General features: G+C 46.1%; 1 protein-coding gene across 3 annotated transcripts; it reads right to left on the bottom strand.

Moving 5' to 3' along the window:
• Nucleotides 1-4,225: 4,225 nt before the first annotated feature.
• Nucleotides 4,226-20,820, bottom strand: ASPDH (aspartate dehydrogenase domain containing). 3 transcript variants are annotated; one of them, XM_028703690.2, is made up of 8 exons: nucleotides 20,792-20,820; nucleotides 16,527-16,591; nucleotides 14,837-14,981; nucleotides 12,665-12,749; nucleotides 8,168-8,317; nucleotides 6,861-7,087; nucleotides 6,604-6,743; nucleotides 4,226-4,438 (listed from the first exon to the last, which is right to left on the bottom strand). In XM_028703690.2, the coding sequence occupies exons 1-8, from the start codon at nucleotides 20,803-20,805 to the stop codon at nucleotides 4,401-4,403; spliced, it is 864 nt and encodes a 287-aa protein (XP_028559523.2). In that variant the 5' UTR covers nucleotides 20,806-20,820; the 3' UTR covers nucleotides 4,226-4,400. The 3 variants fall into 3 exon arrangements, with proteins under 3 accessions (XP_028559523.2, XP_028559525.2, XP_028559524.2); XM_028703692.2 differs by lacking the exon at nucleotides 20,792-20,820 and adding an exon at nucleotides 18,525-18,608; XM_028703691.2 differs by lacking the exon at nucleotides 20,792-20,820 and adding an exon at nucleotides 18,319-18,344.
• Nucleotides 20,821-21,413: the final 593 nt, after the last annotated feature.

The raw sequence follows: 21,413 nt of genomic DNA, 5'->3' as shown, positions 1-21,413 counted from the left end.
GTGCATGTCCGTAGAGACAGTGGTTAATGCAAACCGTCAGGTGCGCTGTTGGATCATAGCTGTCAACTTTTCCCTTTTCTTGCAAGGAATCCTATTCGGAATAAGGGAATTTCCCTTTAAAAAAGGAAAACGTCGACAGCTATGTGCTGGATCAGTGCTTAATGGTTATTGTGTTTGTTTAAAAACCAATAAAACGGGGGGGGGCGCGGGTTGAAATAATTTTTATTTGATTTAATACGACCATATACATCCACATTTAAAGATTCCTCAGTCAGTGCCGGATTTACGTATAAGATAAACAAGCTATAGCTTAGGGCCGCACTCTCTTGGGGCCCCCCCAAAAAATTATGAGTCTTTGTAAATTGTGTTTCTAAAGGAACTTTTGTTATTGCCAAATGCCAGTGTGTTTGCATTATTAAGTTTGTTATGAATAAAATATCATTTTAAGTTAGAGCTTAATAATTATTTCACTACTAATATACTTCTTACAGTGGTACCTTGGGTTACAGACGCTTCAGGTTACAGACTCTGCTAACCCAGAAATAGTACCTCAGGTTAAGAACTTTGCTTCAGGATGAGAACAGAAATCGTGCTCTGGCAGCGCGGCGGCAGTGAGAAGCCCCATTAACTAAAGTGGTACCTCAGGTTAAGAACAGTTTCAGGTTAAGAACAGACCTCCAGAACGAATTAAGTTCTTAACCAGAGGTACCACTGTAGTTGTATTTCAGTTCAACAATTACTTTGATAAAATACATATTTTGTTATGTGCAAATGGCTTTAGATACCTATAGCATATATTCAACACAGAAAACAGTGGCAATTTGTTGTTGACAAAGGACAGCTGGACATATAAAGGGCCCCATTACCTTCAGTAGCTTAGGGCCTCATCAAACCTAAATCTGGCCCTGCCTCTGACAGTAACAATTAGGAACAGAACAAGCCAAAAGTTCACTAAGGAATGGGAGTGCTATAAAAACTTATCTAGAAAAACATTGTTCTCAAATAAAACCTTTATTATGCTTTGATTAATTTCTGCAAAAGACAAAAACACTCGTTATAACCAAACAAGCTAATACCAAGAAACGGAAAACATCTAAAGAAGGCAGTTAAGGAAAAGGAAAAATTGACTCAAATTGAGGTGGTGGAAGCGAACCCAAAAGATTAGAATATTTAAGGTTTGATAATTAAATATAATAAGTATGGGGAACGGGTGGTGGGAAAGATATTTAGTGGCTATGCAATTTTTTCTTTATCTCTTTTCTTATGTAACTGTTTATTCCTAGGCGTAGCTCAAATTAAGGATGGAAAATGTATATGGATGTATGCAAAACAGAACTTAATAAAAAATAAAGATTCCTTCGAACCTCTGGACTTCCCACCTTCCCCACTGTGGGTCCTATTATTAACCTTTTCTACTGCATATTTTTTTAATAGACCATATTTGATAGAACTCCATTATCTCCACAGTACTAGCTACATTACAAGTGTTATTGCAATCCCGCTAGTGTTTTCATCTGCTGACACTGGTCTCCAAGATAAAGGTGATTGTCAGTAGCAGTTTTGGAGCCTCTCCTACTTAAATTCCCTTTTCTATGCAGCTGTTTGTATATTAGGAGCCCTTGTCCTCCTTCTGCCCATCTGCCCATCCTAATAACACGTTCCTGGAACGGAATCTTCCTTTGTGCAATTTCCAGCCCACTAGCAGAAATCTCAGGGCGCGGGTGGTGCTGTGGGTTAAACCACAGAGCCTAGGACTTACCGATCAGGTTGGTGGTTCGAATCCCCGTGATGGGGTGAGCTCCCATTGTTCAGTCCCTGCTCCTGCCAACCTAGCAGTTCGAAAGCACGTCAAAGTGCAAGTAGATAAATAGGTACCACTCTGGTGGGAAGCTAAACGGCGTTTTCGTGCGCTGCTCTGGTTCGCCAGAAGCGGCTTAGTCATGCTGGCCACATGACCCGGAAGCTGTAGGCCGGTTCCATCGGCCAATAAAGCGAGATGAGCGCCGCAACCCCAGAGTCGGTCACAACTGGACCTAATGGTCAGGGGTCCCTTTACCTTTAGCAGAAATCTCATGCTTTTCAAGAGCTCTGACAGACAGAAGTTCCACAGGTGCAGCTCATGTTACCGCTGCACCTTTGTTAGCAGAAGCTGACTGTTGGTGGGCACCTGTCTGGAAAGGCGGCAACACTTAAAACTTTCATAGAGCTCTGAAAGGCCAAAATTGAGGCACGTCTTCCTAACATCTGAGATTACTGCCAGCTATATGGTGTGGATTTAGCAAGAAGGAACTAGCAGGCACGCTTCTTACTTTCCTCAGTCATTGCTTCCTGGCTGTGCATTGCAGTGTCCGACATAAATTTGCAAACAATCGCCAACAAAACATAAAGGGAATTCCATAAATTCCCATGGACTTCTCTCCTTTGTGGGTCCTTACATTGATTTTTTTCCTCCAGCATCTTCTCTGTTAATCCAATTCTTCATTCTATTCAACTGCAATTTGTTTAATTTTTAACACATTAGCATAGCATGTAACATACATACGTATTATCAGAATAATAATATGTCTTACAGCAGGGGCAGCCAACACGGTGTCTCCGGATTTTTGGACTACAACTCCCATCATTCCTAACTATTCACCATGTTGTCTGTGGCTGATAAGAGCTGGATTCCACAACATCTAAAATACCCTATTTTGGCTAACCCTGCCAAGCTGGATCCCACAACATCTAAAATACCCCATTTTGGCTACTCCACTGTCGCAGAGCTAGCGTACCCCCCAAACAATGTTTGAAGATCTCCAGCATCTCCACCACTCTGAGCAGGTTCAGTCTCAAGATTCAGATAGATGGGACAGAGCTCTCTAGCTTGGTACAAGGCAGATTCCTACATTCCTACAAAACCTATCCTCCTGTAATTTAAGTCCATTTGATCTAGTTCTGCTTTTGTCTTTGTGACAGTTCTCCAGGTGTGTGTTCTAATGACCACTCAAGATGACCATCCCATTTTTCCTCGGCCATTTGTAGACACAGAGCCCCACCACCCGCTGTGTATTCAGCCAAGCGCTCTTCAAACTGCACTCTTAACAAGGCCCATTCTGAAATTTAGTGTACCCCGATGTGGCTGTTCAGGGGCAGCCAATATATTTCAATGGCCATTTTCAGTCATTCGTTTTAGTGTCTTCTCTTCAGATGTCATTCAGTGGTACCTCTGAATGCGAACGGGATCCATTCCGGAGCCCCGTTCGCATCTAGAAGCGAACGCTACCCATGTCTGCGCGTGTGTGGGTTGCGATTCACCACTTCTATGCATGTGACGTCATTTTGACCATCTGCGCATGCGGTGAAACCCAGAAGTAACACGCTCCGTTACTTCCGGGTCGCCGCAGTGCACAACCCGAAAATACTTATCCCGAAGCTACTTCAACCCAAGGTATGACTGTACAAATGTGAGGCAGTCTTAACTGATGAATCAGGTTACATCCCATATTTTTAATAATAATATTATTTATTTGGTTCCCTGCTAGTGACCCATCCAGCCATTGATCAAACCCAGACCACTTATCTTCAACAAGATGGTCTCATGTGCCTTCAGACGATACCCTGGACCCTGCCAATAAACTAACAGCGTGAGCCTAAGCATATTTTATTCTGGGAGTAAGTGCCATTGAATTCAGTGGGCCTTATTCCTCTGTAAGCCTGTTTAGAATTGTAATGCAAGTCTTCCTCAGTTGGGTGGTAGCCTCTAATCAATAATAAACAGTGCCAAGTAAAAAAAAGAGAGAAATTGAAGTATTAATGAGTATTTTTTTTTTTTTAAGGGAAGGGGAAAGAGGGGGGAAACGAGCCAGGTTAAGAGGCTTCTTTACTCATATATTCTTATAATTAGATATTTAGTATAACGGTTGAGGAAGGCCAGTCAGATTATCTCCCCTGGTCTTTCCCCACATCTCTTCCATTTTCTCTAATTGACAATAATATGTGTTCCGTCTGCTCCTCAATCACCAGGGGATATTTTAACTCGCCAGTGTTGCAGCAATATTGCCGTGAGTGGCACTTGGAAGAGCCCTTCCCTGTTCCTCTAAAACACCCTTGAATCATATGAAAGACTCTTGAGGGCATCTCTCTAATAGGCCAAATGGGACTTGCTCCTAAGTAAGTGTACACAGGACTGCAGAATTCAGATTGCTTGTGGACGGCGGGTGCGAGACAAGAAGGCTGCTGGAAATGGAAGAAGGCAGAGACAGATGGATGTTTATAGAGTTGATGGATTAAAGGCATTCAGCTGGGTTTGAAGCTGGTATTTCTCTTTTCTTTCCTGGCCTTCTCAGCTCCCTGCAGCCGAACCTCTGGCACCCACGGAGCTCGTCTGTGAATCCTCTAGAGAACAGATGCAATAAAGCTCAGCAGAGATAGACTCGGCCTCCGTGGCCCTGGCACACTGTGGAAAGGAAAAGAAAAGTCAGAGCCCAAAGAACTGCCAAACCCCATCGCCCAACAGGGCCACTCAAGACATCACGATAGACAACACAAGATGAACCGGGCAATTCTATACACTTCTACCCAGAAGTAAGTCCTATTGTGTTCAATGGAGTTTGCTTCCAGGTGAGTGAATGGAGTTTGCTGTTCCCATGCTCAGTCTTCTATGGGCTGCTTTTGAGGGTGAATCCCCCCCCCCTTAGGGCTTTCCCCCACTAAAAATGATGATGATGGGTGCTGCAAATCTTGGGGTTCCCCCAAGCCTGCATATACCTCCCTTTTTTGTGCACGGAGGGTTCTGCTTTGGCTACATAAGCTTCACAACATGGAGAATGAGTTTGCTATTCATATATAACAGGGGTGGGGAACGTTTTCCAGCCATGCAGAAGTCATCTGTTTCTAAACACAAAGCCCTCCAATCCAGGCAAGGAAGGGGTGTCATCACAGTTGAAGAAGACATTCTAGAGCAGCCTTTCTCAACCTGTGTGTCCCCAGATGTTGCTGAACTACAACTCCCATCACCCCTACCTAGCAAGGCCAGAGCTCAGGGATGATGGGATTTGTAGTCCAACATCTTCTGGGGACCCACAGGTTGAGAACCGCTGTTCTAGAGGTTGTGGAGCAGGGACAATGCAAGCTGTGGCCAGGGGAGGAGGTGTGGGCTGGGAGAGCATCAAGTGAGGTGTGCAGACAAGCATTTGGCCTCCAAGGTCCCAGGATCCCCACCCCGGGACAGAATACCACCTGCATACTTTCCCTTAGATCTCTGCAACGGAAAGAGCCGGAAACTGGCTCTGTACGATGCTACAGCAATGGATTGAGGATGCAGTTGGCATTAAGAGCAGACGCTCCAAGTGTCCCTATTTTCCAGGGACAGTCCTGGATTTACAGATGCCATCCCGGTTTCTGATTTGATCCCACAATGTCCTGCTTTTCCTTAGGACTTTCCTATTTGCACCAGAGAAATGTTGGAGGGTATGCAACGCCCGAGCCACCCAAAGAGAAGTTGTTTTAAATGTTTAGTGTTTTATTAGGTTTTTATGTATGTTGGAAACCACCCAGCATGGCTGGGGCAACACAGTCAGATGGGTGGGGTATTATTCTTATTCTTGAATATGACTTCCCTATTTTCATTGGAGAAATGTTGGAAGGTATGCAATAGTGTAGGGACGCGGGTGGCGCTGTGGGTAAAAGCCTCAGCGCCTAGGGCTTGCCGATCTAAAGGTTGGCGGTTCGAATCCCCGCGGCGGGGTGCGCTCCCGTTGCTCGGTCCCAGCGCCTGCCAACCTAGCAGCTCGAAAGCACCCCCGGGTGCAAGTAGATAAATAGGGACCGCTTACCAGCGGGAAGGTAAACGGCGTTTCCGTGTGCTGCGCTGGCTCGCCAGATGCAGCTTGTCACGCTGGCCACGTGACCTGGAAGTGTCTGCGGACAGCGCTGGCCCCCGGCCTCTTAAGTGAGATGGGCGCACAACCCCAGAGTCTGTCAAGACTGGCGCGTACGGGCAGGGGTACCTTTACCTTTATGCAATAGTGTAAATAGTAAATAGTAAAATTATTATTATTATTATTGATTAAAGTAAAGGAAAAGGGACCCCTGACCATTAGGTCCAATCGTGGCCAACTCTCGGGTTGCGGCGCTCATCTCGCTTTATTGGCCAAGGGAGCCGGCATACAGCTTCCGGCGAACCAGAGCAGTGCACGGAAACGCCGTTTACCTTCCCGCCGGAGTGGTACCTATTTATCTACTTGCACTTTGACGTGCTTTTGAACTGCTAGGTTGGCAGGAGCAGGGACCGAGCAACAGGAGCTCACCCCGTTGCGGGGATTCGAACCGCCGACCTTCTAATCGGTAAGTCCTAGGCTCTGTGGTTCAACCCACAGCGCCACCTGCGTCCCTTTTATTATTGATTAAGACATCCCTATTTTCATCGGAGAAGTGTTGGAGGGTAGAAGGATGCAGTTAGCATTAAGAGTCATGATCAGAGCAAAATGTGGCGCCATCATATTGGAGAATTAGGAAGTGGGGAGGTTGCTGTCGCACTCAGATCTCGCTTGCAAGCTTCCCGTTGACGCTTGACTCCCCTCCCTGAGAAGAGGATGCTGGACTAGGGGGTTTCATCCTCACCTAACAGGCTGCTCCAGAAAGCGGCAAAAGTGGCTGCCCCTGTGACGGCCCCACAGGCAGCTGGGTTCTTGCGCTTTGTGCTGACGGAGAAGCCGCCTTGTCCAGTGGCCTCGATCTCCACCACGTGGTAATCGGGGAGGCTGTGTTGGGGAAGAGCGGTCAGTTAGACTGGAGCTTTAAAGTAGGATGGTGGCAGTCGCCATCAGTTTGCCAACATTCCCACCCACCCACCCGGCAGGCAGAGACCAGGGACTCACTTGGGGTCAGCTATAAGACAGCCTTTCACGCCGTCAAAGCCCAGGCTGGGTGCGGCCATGCAGGCTGCTGCCATGGTGTTGACGTTGTTGGGAGCCAAGGGACACAATCTCCGCACAGGGCCGTCATAGAGGACCACGCGTTCCTGCTGGGCACCTTTCGCAAGCTCCCCCAGGTGCCCACCCAGTCGGAAGCTGCTGGGGTGTTTCACCATTGTAACAGTCAGTGCCTAGAAGATGGAAGGATAAGAGTCAGAGAATTTGCCTTCCAGCCACTTATAACAGAGGTTTTCAAGGGGTGTGGTGTGACAGAAGAGGATGGCAAGTGTGACAGGAAGATTTAAGGAACCTTCACAGAAACAGTTAAAACATTTCAGTGTAGATAATAATAATAATAAATTGATACCTCGGGTTAAGTACTTAATTAGTTCCAGAGGTCCGTTCTTAACCTGAAGCTGTTCTTAACCTGAAGCACCACTTTAGCTAATGGGGCCTCCCACTGCCGCCGTGCCGCCGGAGCACAATTTCTGTTCTCATCCTAAAGCAAAGTTCTTAACCCGAGGTACTATTTCTGGGTTAGCGGAGTCTGTAACCTGAAGCGTATGTAACCTGAAGCATATTCAACCTGAGGTACCACTGTGGTGGTGGTAGTAGTAGTAGTAGTAGTAATAATAATAATAATAATAATAATAATAATAATAATAATATGCAGCCCATCTGACATGGTTGCCCAAGCCACTCTGGGCAGCTTCCAACAAAATATTAAAAGCACAATAAAACATCACCCATTAAATAAAAAAAAATTCCTTCCAGTAACACCTTACAGACCAACTAAGTTTGTTATTGGTATGAGCTTTCGTGTGCATGCACACTTCTTCAGATACCTGGAAGGATTTTTTTTATTTTGTTTCAACGACGGCAGACCAACACGGCTATCTACAGTATCACCCATTAAAAACTTCCCTGAACAGGGCTGCCTTCAGAGGTCTTCTAAAAGTCAAATCGTTGCTTATTTATTTGCTAAATTCTGGATTAGCAATATTTCATAATAGGGCATGATTTAAGAGTATGTGATGCAGTTGGGCATCACCACCTAGTTCTGTCATGGAATAAAGCCAGGATTACAATGTAAACAAAAAACGTATGTTTTTACACTGCTTGAAGACCTTTTTTGATGAAGTGGTTTATAAATCTGCAATCAGGCAAATCAATTCTGGTAGTCAATATACTGCCACACACTCCTTCCTCTTTCCAGTCTTCCCATTTACCTACCCGCACTGCCAATGTGATGCCCCCCTATAGGATCTTACCTGAAGTAACCCTCCGTCATCCAACCTCTGGATGTCTTGTCCACCCCATAGAGCCCCACTGGGGATATAGAGGGTGTGCCCGGCCTCTCTTGAAGCTTTGCGTAATTTAAGCTCGGTGTCTAAATCTGCCAAGGCCGTTGGCGATCCCACCTAGGAGAATATAGAAACATTTATTTTGCAGCTGCTGGTGTTGGGAAGCTAGAGGAAGAATGCTGATTTGGGTGGAGACTGGCTACTCCTCCCCATTTACAGTGGTGCCCCGCAAGACGAATGCCTCGCAACACGGAAAACCCGCTAGACGAAAGGGTTTTCCGTTTTGGAGGTGCTTCACAAAACGAATTTCCTATGGGCTTGCTTCACAAGACGAAAATGTCTTGCGAGTTCCTGCAGGGTTTTTTCCCTCCCCCCCCTTTTTCCCAAGCCGCTAAGCCGCTTATCAGCTGATCCGCTAAGCCGCTTAACAGCTAAGCCGCTAAGCCGCTTAACAGCTGATCGCTAAGCCGCTTATCAGCTGATCCGCTAAGCCGCTTATCAGCTGATCCGCTAAGCCGCTTAACAGCTGATCTGCTAAGCCGCTAAGCCGCTTATCAGCTGATCCGCTAAGCCGCTTAACAGCTGATCTGCTAAGCCGCTAAGCCGCTTAAGAGCTGATCACTAAGCCGCTTATCAGCTGATCCGCTAAGCCGCTTAACAGCTGATCCGCTAAGCCGCTAAGCCGCTTATCAGCTGATCCGCTAAGCCCGCTAAGCCGCTAATAGCGCTAAGCCGCTAATGGGCTTGCTTCGCAAGACAAAAAAACCACAAGACGAAGAGACTCGCGGAACGGATTCTTTTCGTCTTGCGAGGCACCACTGTATTTAATGGCAAATAATTTATTTTGTTGGATACAGACAGGATGTGGGAGAGATTAGCATCTGACCAGAGCAGTGGGGTTGGAAGTTCATTTTCAGTGGGATAAGCGGGGGGGTGGGGGGGTGGGCCTGTTAGGATTCTTTTCCCGTGTTGCAGTCATGGGATTGTTTATACCACATGACAGTGTATGTTTTCATTCCACGTTGTGGGAAGTGACGGAGACAGGATGTTTGTATTACTGTGTTTCCGTGATGTAGGACGTTTGTCCTTTGTCCTTTCTCTTTGCTGTCTGATGCCGAAGAGGAAGTAGCTGGGTTATGATGCTCCAAGTGTATATATGTAAATAAACATAGTTCAGCTAAATTGCTGCGCTACTGAATCTGAACGCTGACTAACTATACTCTGCTGATCCTAAAGTGTGCTGATGTCCCTTAGGTATCAGTCGCTGTGATGTTTGGGCTGGAGAAAGCTTTTGAATCTCCCAAATGAACGACCAGGAGGGAGAGAACATGCCAGTCGGGCATGTGTCTCTGCCGGACTCCTACTCGTGTGTAGGACCTCCTGACAGGGGCAAGGGATTTAAGAAGGGGAGGTCTTAGGAGGAGAGAGGCGGGAACAGAGATATTTCTGTGGCATAACCAAAGTCTGGAAGACACCACGTCAGCCACCCCCAGTCTAGTTAGTACTGCGCAAGGGGGAATCAGTGAGTGCCCTGATTAAACATCAGGCAGCTTCCTAGGTGTGGAAAGAAAATGCAAAGCAGGAAGGGGAGCCCTCAGGACCTCGGATCTGGTCCATTTGCCACCTGTTGAGATTCAGCATCCAAGCGATGGACAACCATGCAAAGCGTACTAGTCGAAATCACTCTCCACCCTCTCTTTTGAAGAGGCAAGGAAGCACCACCTGCGACTGTTGTGTGGTTCGATTCCTGCCTCCCATTTCACAGGCATCTCCCAAAGGCAACAGAACCATCAACATCATCTATTGAGCCAAAAGTTAATTTGGGGGGTTGTTTATTTTTAAGTGATTTGGAGCAGCTGCAGAACTGTTTGGGTTTTTTTTATTTTTTATTGTGCAGGCTTTAACCACAAGAGCATATAGGAAGACAAAAGAAAAATCTATTTGCACAACACGGTCAATGCTGAGATGAGAAACTTTGCCGGCAGAAGCGGAGAAAGACAGATGCTAGATTTGTGAGGTTTGAATCGTGGGCGAGGGGTGGAGGGAGGCTGAATGAAAAGGAACACGCATGTTTCCTTAATAGGACAAGCCCAAATTGTCTCTGTTTATTGCAGGCCTTCTGTCTGGACACCAGAAATCGTCTGGAGTGTTCGGAGGTTCTTGTGTTTTGTCTGGTCCCTATAAATAAAACTGTGTGATGTTTAAATGCTCCTGTGGTTATTTTTATAAATTTCTGAGCTCTAGACCAGAACTAGGCTGTTAGCAGAACAAAACAAAGCTTTACAAAATAAATAGGTGAGAGAAATCTCTCTCTCTCTCTCTCTCTCTCTCTCTCTCTCTCTCTCACACACACACACACACACACACACACACACACACACTGCCAATGGCTGGTCACAGTAAAACTGGTTCACAACGACACTATTGCACAGTGCAGAACCATTGACAAATGTAAAGAAAGGGCAAAATCTGCAGGACAGTTTTTGTTATACAAACAGCATCAGAACAGCCTCACTTACAATCTGCCAGCCCAGAACATTAAAAAATAAACGAAAATGAAGCCAGCTGCCAACACATGGCTAGGTTCATTTGCTTCCAGGTGACTTGGATATTGACAAGCTGGAAAGTGTGCAGGGGAAGGTGGCCAACATGATAAAGGGTCTGGAAGCCTGATGAGGAACGGTTGAGGGAGTTGGGTATGTTCAGCCTGAAGAAGAGAAGATTGAGAAGTGACATGGTAGCCACCTTCCAATATCTGAAGGGCTATTACATGGAAGATGGAGGAAGCTTGTTTTCTGCTACTCCAGAAGGGAGGACTCAAACCAATGCATGAAAATGAGAAGAAAGGAGAAAGCCATTTCCGAGCTTGGGAGGGGAGGGGGTTGCGGGCTAACCCCTCCCACACGCGCGGGGGCTGGCCTTTTGCCCCCGCGAGACCCAGGGAATCCCTGGGCGAGCCTTCGGCCCGGCCCGCCAATCGGCGGGCTGGGGAGGTGTGGCTTTGCCTACTTAAGGCCAGGCACGCCCGGGGACCGCCCTCTTTCCCCTTTTCCAGCTGAGCGGTTTTCCCAGCCCACCCACCCTTAGGCCTAGCTAGCTATGACCTTGCTATGGACTCCGGTTGGTCGCCACAAGGGGCCTGGTAGGAATTTTTCCAATTTGGCGCACTTCCAGCCTTTTGGTTTTTTCGCCTACCTCGTAGCAAACGTCACAACTTCCACGGGATTGGCGGTTAGGCATTGGCAGGGGTTAATTGTTATGCAAATGGATGGGGGGAAGGAAGCGCCATCACCTTCCCCCAAGGTAAAGGGTAGTCCGGTAGAGGACTCCGGGGGGGCGTTGCCTTGTCCAAAACCTAGGGAGGTAAGGGCCGCCGGCACGCCCCCGAGCGGTGACACCCGTGGGATCCTAGTTGGCGTACTTCAACAGGTCTCCCACGGCTTGTGGATAACCCTTCCCGGTCTCCATGCCGGGTAGTCGATAGGAGCCAATGCCTAAGGCCAATACCTTTCAATTCTGTAATCAATAAAGTTGTGGCCTTTTCATGCCCATTAACCTTAAAATAATGTGTCCAGTGTCTTCATTTCACATGGGGGAGGGGACTTGCCACGCAACCCGAGAAAACTTTAGGGAGAGCATTCTGAACAGGCCACCTCGGAAGATGGCGGACTCTCCTCCTTTGGAAGTTTTGAGACAGGTTAGGTGGGCATTTGTTATAGCAGGCTTCCTCAACCTCAGCCCTCCAGATGTTTTGAGACTACAATTCCCATCATCCCTGACTACTGGTCCTGCTAGCTAGGGATCATGGGAGTTGTAGGCCAAAAACATCGGGAGGGCCAAGTTTGAGGAAGCCTGCGTTAGAGATTCTTTAGCTGTGATTCCTCCATTGCAGAGGGTTGGACTAGATGGCCCTTAGAGGTCCCTTCCAGCTGTACAATTCTGTGGTTCTATGATTGAGGCAAGAAGCACTTCTCTGGATGCAGGTGGCCCCTGGGGCGGGGGAAAGTTATGGAACACTCCCCCCAGACTGACTCACCTGGCAACTGCAATAACACCTTTTCTGTGTCAAGCGAAGACCCTTTTTATTCTCCTAGCTCTTTCAATACTACCTGTATCATGCAATTTAGATCTTTTGATGCTGGGTTTTAGGCTATGTCATGTGGATTTTATGCTGATTTTGTTGACGGAGGAGATATTTGTTTAATACTGGCGTTTGCTTTATTTGGATTCTATTTTCTATTCTACCTTGTGGGGGGGACACGTTTTGTATATCACCCAGGGGATTGTGTTGATGGGAAGAATAAAAATGTGTTTGGGGCAGGGTAGAAGTGTGTGTGTGTGGGGGGGAGAACAATGATTCTCATTGAACCAAGCCAAGGTCAGAAAGGCGATCTAACTAACCACACCTTGAAGGGGGTGTCCTGGTGCCAGATGCCTCTTTCTGAAGGCACCTGCAGCCCTTACCATGAAATCTGCAGCTTTCAGAAAGGACTCCCCGTGATCTTGGACAATGCAGGGATGGGCCACTTCAATGATGACGTCAGCCCGCCTTTGGAGAGAGGAGAGAGGCATGGTAAGATGGCTGGATTTGTAATTGTGCCAAGGACACTCTGGATGAGGGTCCAAGCCAAACCTTAGTGGCAAGTGTGGGGAATGGCAATCTGGTCCCCCACCATAGCTGTCAACTTACAGATTTGAAAATAAGGGACCAGCAGACTCGAAAATAAGGGATCAGCAGCCAAAATAAGGGATTTTCAGAACACAGGTATGTTCAACCTCCGAGCCAAAGGCAGAAAGCCCAGCCAGCAGCCAAACAAAGCCTCAGGCAGTGGTTCCCACAGCGCAGCAACCCGGCAAAGGGGATGCAGCAAGGAAAACCACTTTCACCTCTCCGCTGGGAAGCGCTGAGCAAAGGCGAGTCCCCAGGCAATGCGGCCAATTTGATCGGCACAAAGCATGCAAGCTCCACCCCCCCAGTCCTTCTTAGACTCCTTATTGGGTGAGCAATGCAGCCAAGCAACACAGTTGGAGCCTCCCTCCTCCCTGACCGGCAGGGAGGGAGGGAGGGAGAGGAGCTGCTTCCTTTGAAACCCGGAGACTTGGAAACTATAACTAATCCAGAATGCGGCAGCGAGACTGGTGACTGGTAGCGGCTTCCGAGACCATATAACACTGGTCCTGAAAGACCTACATTGGCTTCCAGCACGTTTCCAAGCACAATTCAAAGTGTTGGTGCTGACCTTTTAAGCCCTAAAAGGCCTCGGGCCTGTAAACCTGAAGGAGTGTCTCCACCCCATCACTCAGCCCGCACACTGAGGTCCAGCTCCGAGGGCGTTCTGGCAGTTCCCTCACTGCAAAAAGTGACGTTACAGGGAACCAGGCAGAGGGCCTTCTCGGTAGTGGCACCCACCCCGTGGAACACCCTCCCATCAGATATCAGGGAGATAACCTTTAGAAGATATCTGAAGGCAGCCCTGTATAGGGAAGTTTTTTTTTAATGTTAAATGTGTGTGTGTGTGTGTATGTGTGTATGTATGTATATATATATAATGTTGGAAACCACCCAGAGTGGCTGGGGCAACCTAGTCAGATGGGTGGGGTACCAACAACAGCAACAACAAAACCTTTGGCATGCAAAGTATCTGCTCTGTCAATGATCTATGGCAACATTGTGAATGGTCAGTGCAATCCTAGGACTGCTTACGTGGATGCAGAGATGGGGGAGAAATGAGACTCAATTCACATTTTAAGGTAAACCTACATAATTCACACTTTCCAAAATGATATATGAACTGAAACGCATCCTTTGAAATTCACACTCCTCTGAATTTTGCGACGCAGTTCTCCAGGTAAGTGATGTGTATGAAAATATGAAAATAACATATAAAAATATATTAGGGGATGCTTTGTTGCAAAAATGTATATATCATACAAAAAATTATATTGTCTGTTAGAAGAAATTGTACTAAAATGCTGGTGAATTTTCATGAGGACTTAAAACATATACAGTCATATCTTGGAAGTCAAATGGAATCCGTTCTGGAAGTCTGTTGGACTTCCAAAGCATTTGACTTCCATATTGTGGCTTCTGATTGGCTGCAGGAAGCTCCTGCAGCTGATCAGAAGCCCAGCCAGATGTTCGGCTTCCAAAAGAACGTTCGAAAGCAGTCACTTCCGGGTTTCGATCATTTGGGAGCCAAAACGTCCAAGTTCCAAAGCGTTTGACAACCAAGGTACAACTGTATATATATCACAGGCTGATGCAGAAAGGTGGGGGAACCAAAATTTAAGATTGCAAAAAGTGAAATGGACAGATAAATTCCCCCTTACTTGGATGCAAGTGCCAGTGAGATTGATGAGACTTACTCCCAGGTAGGTGTACAGGGGATTGCAGGCTGAGTGTTTATCTCAAAGTATTGTGGCATGGGAATAGCCAAGATTTTTGTATGGGGGGGCAGGCCTTTTGTTAGGGGAGCAGAACCTCGGCTATGTATTTTTATCTATTGGGGGGGCAGCTGCCCCTCCCTTCCTCCTCCTTGGCTACACCCATGGTTCATGGTGGTTCATTTTCTTTATCCTCCACCATTACACACATGTGTGAAAGCAGCCAGGTCCTGGCTGGGCTTGCTTGCTCACCGCTCCAAGAAGTCCGTCAGCTTCCCCAGCTGCAGCTCCTCTGGCACTGTCCCCACCAGCTTCCTGGCGTCCCGGTTCCAAACAAAGGCCAGCTCCAGCCCATGTCGGAGTCCGTCATCTTGCAGCCGTTTTACCAGGTACTGGCCTGGAGACAGAAAGTGGAACAGAAAAGTATCACAGATCCAGGAACTTGGCTCTGTGTTTCAAACACCTGCTGCCCCATCAAATCTGTTTCTTGCTGGGGCACGAATGCCCATCTACTAAATCCTGGCATTATTTCCCAGGATTTCTCAAACTCTGACACAGACTAACATCACAACAAAGACAGAGAGAGAGAGAGAGAAATGGTGTTCTCTTAGGATGCAGAGCTCATTTTTGTCCTTTGGGTGGCATCTTTTCGAGTTCCCAGAGAAGGAATCAGTTTCCATGCCCTGTTTTGTGAGCGCCAAGAAGGATCTGTCTGGACACAGTGGGAAAACAGGAAGATATTATTCTGATCCTGCAAAGCAATTATTTTCTTCTTAAAGAAGTAATACATTCAGAAGTACAGTGGTACCTCAGGATGCGAACGGGATCCGTTCCGGAGTCACATTCACATCCTGAATAGAACGTAAGATGCGACAGCGCATCTGCGCGGGTCGTGTTTTGCCACTTCCGTGCATGACATCATTTTGAGCGTCTGCGCATGGGTGTGTGGTGAAACCCGGAAGTAACGTGCTCCGTTACTTCTGGGTTGCCGCGGAGAGCAACCCGAAAGCACTCAACCTGAAGCACATTCAACCCAAGGTATGACTGTAAAGGTAAAGGACCCCTGGATGGTTAAGTCTAGTCAAAGGCGACAATAGGGTTGCAGCGCCCATCTCGCTTTCAGGCAAAGGGAGCCGGCGTTTGCCCATAGACAGCTTTCCAGATCATGTGGCCAGCATGACTAAACCGCTTCTGGCACAACGGAACACCATGATGGAAACCAGAGCACACAGAAACTCCGTTTACCTTCTCGCCACAGCAGTACCTGTTTATCTACTTGTACTGGTGTCTGCTAGGTTGGCAGGAGCTGGGACAGAGCAACAGGAGCTCACCCCATTGCAGGGATTCGAACCGCCAACCTTCTGATTGACAAGCCCAAGAGGCTCAGTGGTTTAGACCACAGCGCCACCCGCGTATCTGTACATTTAGAAGTAGAAAACTTCCCCAATAGCTTTCACCTCCAGCACAAATCAATGGCAGGGCCACACAGAGAAACAAATAATTTAGCAGGAATGAGGAACTTGCACCCTTCCCAATGTTGTCGGACTGCCATCAGCCCCAGCCAGGGTAGTCAATGGTGAGGCATGGGTGGAAGGATCCATCAGGTCTCTCAGTTTCTCAGCCACTCTGGCCCACAAACTCACTGGTACAGAAGACTCTTATCATCAAGTTTGTGGGCCACACCTCCAAATGTTACATGGACATGGCAATATAACAAGTATTCTGAGAATCATCAGGTCTTTTCCAAACCAAGACAGGATAAATTGTTTTATGAAACACATTGTGTGTGTGTGTTTTAAATTTTATTTTGAAATAAAAGACATAATAGAGGACTGGACAGTGAGAAAAGGTACTCAACAAAGGGAGAAAACACATTGCCTAGGAAAGCCATCTTAAGAATCAGATGGACAGAGGAAGGAAATTGTCAAGAAACACCACCTACCTAGATGCCCATAGCCCACAATTCCAACCCGTCTTCTCCTTAGGTCCCCAGACATTCTGCCTGTCCTGGTTTAAGAAAACAACAGATATGTGATATTGTTCACTGCAGAGAAGCATGGATCAGGGACTGAAAGGGTTTGACTGCCTACCCATATTTATGCCACAGATCTAACAGTGAAATCCTATACGTGTCTTCTAGAAACTTGAGGCCCCTAGAGTTTAGTGGTATTTACTTGAAGGTACATAAGTGTACACAGCAGAGCAACTTCTGGCCCTCCAGTCATTGCTGGATCCCAACACCCATCAGGCCCCGTCACCATGCCCAATGGTCAGGGACGATGGGAGTTGTAGTCCAGTAATATTTGAGGGCCATCGTTGATATGCAGGATTGCACCCCAAATTCACCACTGGGCAAAACACTCACTGCTCCATCTTCATTTTGATTCCCAAGGCGAAAAATATTAATTGTAGCAATAATATTTGCATAAAGCAAATATGAAAACCCATTGTAAATTTTAAAGTGGATTGCATGTTTGTACAGGTTAAGCATCCGCCTGCAGCGCTCTCTGTGTGCGCACATATAAAAAGATGTACAAAGAGAGAAAGAGCTCCTGTGCCGTTTGACACTTCAGAGTGAGCAGCTATTTGAATTTAAGAGCCAATTCTTCACCTTCACACCCCCTAGATTTCTCATTACTCATTTAATTGATCAGCCGCAGCTGGATCTGTGTGAATGGATTCCGCTGAAAAGCATTTATGTTTTGAGATGGTATGATAGCGCCTGCAAGACATCAGTGGATGTTGCTTCGTCACGTGATTGGCATGCGTGTGAAGGAGCCCTGAGAAAATATGCCTGTCTTTCCTTCCCTGTTCATCCTTTGAATAGTGCATCCCTGTTTCTTCTCTTTTACATTTTGTTCCACTTCTGCCACCATTGACACCGCCTGCCTCTATATCAAGGGTGAGGAACCTATGGTTTGGCGTAGAGCAGATTTTTTATTCAGTTTTCATTATATATATATATATATATATATATATATATATATATATATATATATTCTATTTTATACATTTCAATAATTTTACAATAATTTTAACATTTCTAAACTCGACTTCCTTCCCCCTCTTCCTGTGGTTCCTAAAATTTATTTTTTATATTTCCTGCATATTCCAAATTAACTTAAACATTTATTCATCTACTTTAAATGTATACTCTTATAAAACTGCAGGTTATTACATTAAGCCTGCCACTGTTCTTATCTGTTCACAGTTTGTTTGTAAATATCCAATAAACCATTTCCATTCTTTTATAAGAAGTTTGTTATCTTGAGTTCTTATTTTTCCAGTAAGTTTTGCCATTTTTGTTTTTGTATCCATTCTTCTTTCATTGGGACTTCTCCTTCTTTCCATTAAAACATTGCCTTTGCATTTAAAACTGAATCTATCACACTTTCCAAAACAATATGAGAACCGAAACGCCCCCATCTTTCGAAATTTGCATTTATCTGAATGTTGCGATACATTTCTCTAACCACCCAAGGTTTACAACAATGTATATATTAAGGGGGCAAGTGTGTTTAAAATGAATGCATTCATTAAAACAACATACAGAAATTCATTATATTACAGGAAATTGCTCGCAAAAATTAGTCAAAACTGCATGCAAACTTGTGTTCATCAGAAGAAATCCGTACTAAAATCCGTACTAAAATCCACCACTTGCTGCAGAAATGTGAAAAACTGAGTTTAAGATTGGAAATGTGAGCGAAATTGACTAATCCTTCCATCCTTACCCATTTGCCATCCATATGTTGTCAGAGATGATGGGTGTTGTAGTCTAGGAATGTCTGTATTAGCTACCACTCATCTCTCTTTATTTCTTTGTCTTATCCTTCCAGTTAGTTAATAACTCACCATCCGAAATAGACTTTATATCTCACCTTCCACCAGCCCCATACCTATAGGCCCCCAAACCCCTCCACTTTTTGAACTGACTCACCTGAGTCGGTTGCACTGATTCTCTGGCACTCAGGCAGCTGCAGGATACCAGCACAAAACAGAGGACTTATTTGTATTGGTGCCCTTTGGTCAATTAATCCCTGGAGGATGTTAATTATTAGCCTGGGGCCTGCAATTCCCCAGAGAATGGGTTGTTGGCAGGCAGGCAGGCATTAGTTAGAAGACAGCTAGTGAAATTCCCTCATAAACTCTGCCGAGCTGCTTCTTGGCTATATAGCATCAAATAATGACTTGGATATGTGAATGCGTCGTCACAGATTAATTGCCACAGGTAGCATTTTTATGTTGTCATTACACGCTCCTTGCACTTCCAAGTACTGCAATGTTCCAGGGGCATCACTTTAGGGCTGGCAGTGCAATCTTATTCATGTCTGCTCGGAAGAAGTCCCACTGAGATCAGTCGGACTTGCTCCCAGCTACGCGTGTGTAGGATTTCAGCTTTGTGTTTTGTTAGGGGCTTTATAAAAATTATATTTGTAAAAGAGGAGCAGCTTCTTGTGTATTCACTAAAGACAGGGGGAGAAGTATCGCTCATTTCACATTTTAATGAGAACCTATTCAATTAGCAAAGGGATGCGGGTGGCGCTGTGGGTTAAACCACAGAGCCTAGGACTTGCTGATCAGAAAGTCAGCGGTTCAAATCCCTGCAACGGGGTGAGCTCCCGTTGCTCGGTCCCTGCTCCTGCCAACCTAGCAGTTCGGAAGCACGTCAAAGTGCAAGTAGATAAATAGGTACCGCTCCAGCAGGAAGGTAAATGGTGTTTCCGTGCGCTGCTCTGGTTCGCCAGAAGCGGCTTAGTCATGCTGGCCACATGACCCGGAAGCTGTACGCCGGCTCCCTCGGCCAATAAAGCGAGATGAGCGCCGCAACCCCAGAGTCGGCCGCGACTGGACCTAATGGTCAGGGGTCCCTTTACCTATTCAATTGGCAGTTCCGCAAAAAAAAATACATGAACCAAAACATAGCTATTCTTCAAAATCTGCACTTCTTGGACCTGACAACATGTACACAAATGAATATCAGGGGGAAAGTTTGCATTTAAAAAAAATAGTGAGCATAGCATATAAAAATGCTTTATATTAAGATAAATTGCTTGCTAAGCTGTTTATTTGGAAAAAACATGCGCCAAAGCACTGGTGAATTCTCATGAGGATTTTTATTTTCTGCAAAGTGATGTGGACATGGGGCAAGCTGAACTGAAGACTGAAAAAAATAAGAAACAGTGGAACTGAAATTGACAGGTCTATCCAACCCTAGCATTCGCTCACATCCACAAACACTCTTCCAGTTTCAGCTAAGGGACAAACCAGATGTGATGTTGATTGTGTCGTTTGAGGTTCCCGTTGTGTTTTGGGCCGTGCTTGAAATGACTGCTAGTTCAGATGAATAATGTTTCTGTTGACTATTGTCCCTCTCTGTCCTGGTATAAGCCTTGGCCTGTTTCCCCTTCATTTATCCCTCTTCCTCCTACACTTGCAAACTTGCGTTTTTGCTTCTTCATCCCCCGCCCAAACGCTCGACAAATGCTGAATTTGCACATTTGCCCCGGTGAACTCACAGACAACCGATAAATTGGCTGCAGCACACGGAAAAAGTTTGCTCCGAAAGTGGGATGGGATCAAGCAGACTGAACTTTCTGAGAAAAGGAATGAGTGGACGAATTAACAGGGAATCCAGGTCCCTATTCAGGTGTCCTTGCCCAAACCTGCGTAGAGAAAAGCACATGCCAGCTCTCCCTTCAACTCCACTATGCATGCCAGCTCCTATTCCACCATTGCCACATTGAGCAGGAATGTATTTACCTGTTCAGCTGAATACATTTAGGAGCCTCCATGCAATATCAAGGTTCCCAAGCGCAGGGAAGCTTATTCCTGTGTCCGTAGAATCACAGAATTGTAGAGTTGGATGAGACGTCAATGGTCATCTAGTCCAACCCCCTGCAATGCAGGAATCTCAGCTAAAGCATCCATGACAGATGGCCACACAACCTCTGCTGAAAAACCTCCAAGGTGTGGGAATGTTCAGGGATGCAGGAGAGGATATATTGTTTGATTATAGCCTTTCCAACTTGTGTTAACAAGTTCACAATTTAGCAGAGTAACATTCCCCTTTTTAAACACACAGCGGATGTGTTTGTTCAGGTTCGCTAAAACCTCTATAATAACTGTTCTGGTATTTCCCCCTTATTCCCTCATAAAAGATAACAGGCACAGTCTTCTATAAAAGTATAAAAAGAGTTTACTCACATTCTGTTCACCATCAGATCCCAGAAGGCAGACTTAGCTTAGAAAAGTTACATACACCTGGAAACTATCCCATAAAGAGACAGTCCCTTTGTCCTCTCATGGCTGGAGGCCAAGAGAGCATCTTTGGCTAAGCAGGTGTTGCTTCTTCAAGGAAAGTAGTCATAGAGAGAGGGAGATGGCTGCCTTGCCCTGTGCTTTTGTCATTACCTGCACAGGTGAGGCCACACCCACCTCTAGTCACATGAGGAGAAAGTGTGTCCCAGCCCAGAAGGAAACAGGAAGTTTACCTGCTGACTGGACAAACATTCCTCCCCATGTGTAAACATGTTCACTCTAGGAATGTTGTACTTGACTGCTCTTGTGTTTCACATCCCACACAAAGAAGGAGAGTCCGCAACCTCCCTAGGGAGACCGTTCCACTGTTGAACAGATCTTACCATCAGAAGGTTCTTCCTGATATTTAGTTGTAATCTGCTTTCTTGTAACGTGAAGCCATGGGTTCGAGTCCTACCCTCTAGAGCAGGAGAAAACAAGCTGGTTCCCTCTTCCATGTTACAGCCTTTAAGGTATTTGAAGGTGGCTATCGGATCTCCTCTCAGTCTCCTCTTTTCCAGGCTAAGCA

This window comes from Podarcis muralis, chromosome 13, assembly GCF_964188315.1.
Source record: "Podarcis muralis chromosome 13, rPodMur119.hap1.1, whole genome shotgun sequence".
Lineage (NCBI taxonomy): Eukaryota > Metazoa > Chordata > Lepidosauria > Squamata > Lacertidae > Podarcis > Podarcis muralis.
The sequence above is the reverse complement of the archived record's forward strand: the minus strand, read 5'-3'. Positions and strand labels throughout refer to the sequence as shown.

Coding starts and splice junctions, on each gene's coding strand:
- ASPDH (XM_028703690.2), bottom strand. Junction 12,750..14,836: donor CTGACGGACTTCTTGGAGCG/GTGAGCAAGCAA, acceptor CTCTCTCCAAAG/GCGGGCTGACGTCATCATTG. Junction 4,439..6,603: donor TTTCTGGAGCAGCCTGTTAG/GTGAGGATGAAA, acceptor TCCTTTCCACAG/TGTGCCAGGGCCACGGAGGC.